The sequence below is a fragment of the Mytilus californianus genome, unplaced genomic scaffold, assembly GCF_021869535.1.
Source record: "Mytilus californianus isolate M0D057914Y unplaced genomic scaffold, xbMytCali1.0.p SCAF_11, whole genome shotgun sequence".
NCBI classification, from domain to species: Eukaryota; Metazoa; Mollusca; class Bivalvia; order Mytilida; family Mytilidae; genus Mytilus; species Mytilus californianus.
In genome coordinates, this window is record NW_026262593.1 from 5,979,766 (window position 1) to 5,982,874 (window position 3,109).

At 34.6% G+C, this 3,109-nt stretch overlaps 1 protein-coding gene across 1 annotated transcript; it reads left to right on the forward strand.

Annotated features, from left to right (window-relative positions):
• The first annotated feature begins 695 nt into the window (after nt 1-695).
• Nucleotides 696-2,036, forward strand: LOC127720764 (uncharacterized). The gene is made up of 2 exons (XM_052227518.1): nt 696-771; nt 1,372-2,036. The coding sequence occupies exons 1-2, from the start codon at nt 696-698 to the stop codon at nt 2,034-2,036; spliced, it is 741 nt and encodes a 246-aa protein (XP_052083478.1).
• Nucleotides 2,037-3,109: the final 1,073 nt, after the last annotated feature.

Genomic DNA, 3,109 nt, shown 5'->3' on the forward strand with positions numbered 1-3,109 from the left:
TTCTCGTCGGGTTCAATAAAGGCAACAGTAGTATGCCTCTGTTAAATAGTCACAAATCGAAATCATTCTTCATTAGCTATCGATTGGTCTTTGGTGAGACTTGTCTCATTGGCAATCATACCCCATTTTCTTATTTTTATATTCATACAGGGACCATTCTACTTTCTCCTGCTGAAACAAATTATCGAATGTAATATTTTAAATCAGAAAAATAACATTGGGCTAATTAGCACATAAAAGTATATTTCTTTTTAAACATTCTTATTGATAGTATATAAAAAGAATTATTTAGGAGACAGAAAGAGGACAAGAAAAACCAACGGGGATAAAAGCACTAAAATAAAAGTGGCACCGAAAAAGAGATAACATTGTACTTTTAGCATATCCATTGATAGTAAATAAAAAGGAGTAGATAAAAGACTCATTCATGCCACCTGTAAGGATTCGACACTAAATTCTAATCTCCATGTTCTCTAAATCTGGATCCTTATTTGCATATGCATAAAAAAGAAAAGACCTATAAACATTAAGACACCTTAAATTTTTGCTTTACTATCTGTTTGTACATGCCTGAGACGGAATGCCATTGAAGGTTGCAAGCCATTAGATTTGGAGCTGTTGTTGCATTTATAAAAGAGGCTAAAAATTACCAGAGGACATCCAAACTCATAAGTCGAAAATAAACTGACAACGCAATGGCTAACTGGTTTATTGTGAAACTTGCAAATGAAAATACTGCACATATCAGTAAAATGCACTTATTTCAGGGCTGTAAGTTTTTAATTGAGTATTTATTTGAGAACTGAAATTGACATTGTCATATCGTGAATGGTTTTTTTTTATTATCTGTCAGATATGTAATCGTCTATTTGTAGATAAACTCATCATATATACCAGGATTACATTTTTTTTTAACTTTTTCAACTGACTGTTCTTATGTATCCGCTTATCATTACCTTAAACTGAATTGCTAATACGCAGGGTTTTTAAAGATGAGAAATCATTATTGTTTTAGGGGTCTTTTCAGATATTATTTCGCATTGATAAAAGTATGAAAGATATAAATTCTTGAATAATCTATAAACATCGTCGCTATATCTTAGCGTTCAGATCGAGGCCTATGTTTTCGATTTTTTTTTTATTCTAAATTCATGAATGAAGGAATACTAGTTTTTTTTAGCTTACATTCTTTTTCGCAATACCATATTATTAGGGGTGCAATCTACACGTTGTTATATCATGCAATTTACATCATCCGTGTGTCAATACTTAAATATCCTTGGCTTTCAATTTTTTGGCAAAAAGATGCACTTTGGACGCATAAAATTTATAGAGAGTTGTAATATTTTTGGATTGTTTATATTTTTATAGTCCTAACAGCAACAGTGCCAACTACCAAAATGACAACACCTGGACATTCTTCTGTGATCACTACAGAGATGACAACCCCTACACAATCTGCAGTGAAATCAACAGAAATGACAACACCTGGACATTCTACAGTGAAAACTACAGAGATGACAACCCCTAGACAATCTACAGTGAAATCAACAGAAATTATAACACTTGGTCAATCAAAAGTGTCATCTACCGACATGACAACGCCTGGAAATTCGACAATAATCACCTTACAAATAACAAAACCGGGAGCATCTATAGTGACATCTATGAAAACGACAAAAATGTTGGAAATGTCCGAGGTCACTTCTGTTCAACCAATCAGACCACTGGAATGCCTATGTCCCTGTTCTAAGGTTGGAAAAGGCAAATGGGATTTCTTACATGGAATGAATCTGACTCTTGACCAATTAAGAGAAATACTGAAGCCAGAATTAGACCTAATGAAAAAAGAACTAAGTATCAACAAATCCAATACAACCCGGATGCGTCGTTCCAAGATATCAGCTCCAGATGATCGTGTATCAGCGGCATCCGTAGGATATGTTGGCGTCGTCTTCATTTGTCTTATTACAGTTATAATAGTTTTTCTTGACATGCTCGGTTGCATAGTCACCAAGTTTAAAAAACTTCCTTGATTACACCTTTCCATAAATTTTTGTGATGCTTTTTTGCGCAAGGGAATTTGTTAATACGTCTATACAACTAACTGCAAATGTACATCAGGAACATGTACAAGAGAAGCTTTTGGTATTTTAATAAATGAAGGAAATTTTTCTATACAAAGTTATTTTGTTCTGCAGTCATAATCATCTTTAGTTGCGAATGACTAACTGATTGATTGTTACATAATTAACGCCCAGTCGCATTAGTTCATGCATATTCAGGACAAACACTGTTAACAGCTAATACAACATATAGGTAGGAACTGCAGATGGGACGTCAAGGTAAAGAGCTGGACAGTTCGACTGATTCTGGAAAACAATGGTATGTCGGATAGGGGCAGAAGTTATGCTCTTGTAACATGCCACCTTCAGATCTATCAAAGAGTTGTTGCAAGGTCCTCAAACGTGCAGAGAGCGTAGCCCTCTCTCCTTAAAGTACATTGGATGTAAAGTTCCCGTTCTGACCAGACGTGTCATCGATTTTATACATACTTTGGCAAGGGTTTTACTAGCGGTTGAAGGAAGATCGATGTGACAAGTTTTGATACCCCAGTCACCCTTTGGTTTCTTTCACGTATTTATTTGATTTTTTCATGCATTGTAATGTACAAATAAGAATTCAGCCTTTACTACATACTAAAGGACATAGAACCAGCATGGCATAAACTATTCTACCATGAAAGAAGAAATATGGTATATATAACAGACTTAATCCGTTGGAGGTGTACTTGTTGATTTTCTGTTTAGTGCTTGAGAATGTCATATATACATTTTGATCATGTAATTGTCGCTTTGAACATCCATACCTTTTCGGTCCATACGTTATGCCTTTTGTCATGCAAGCAGGTTTTTTGTGTTTTTGATGGTTTTTTTTATGATTGGTCCGATTGATCTAGACGTTATTACCGATTTTTATTCTTCGTTTCCATGCACTAGCATCAACCTTACACTAATTGTATGTTTCGATAATAATGTTTGGTCAGCGAATCTCAATATCAATGTACATATACTAATGGATGCCAAACATATAATACAAGCAGACGAAC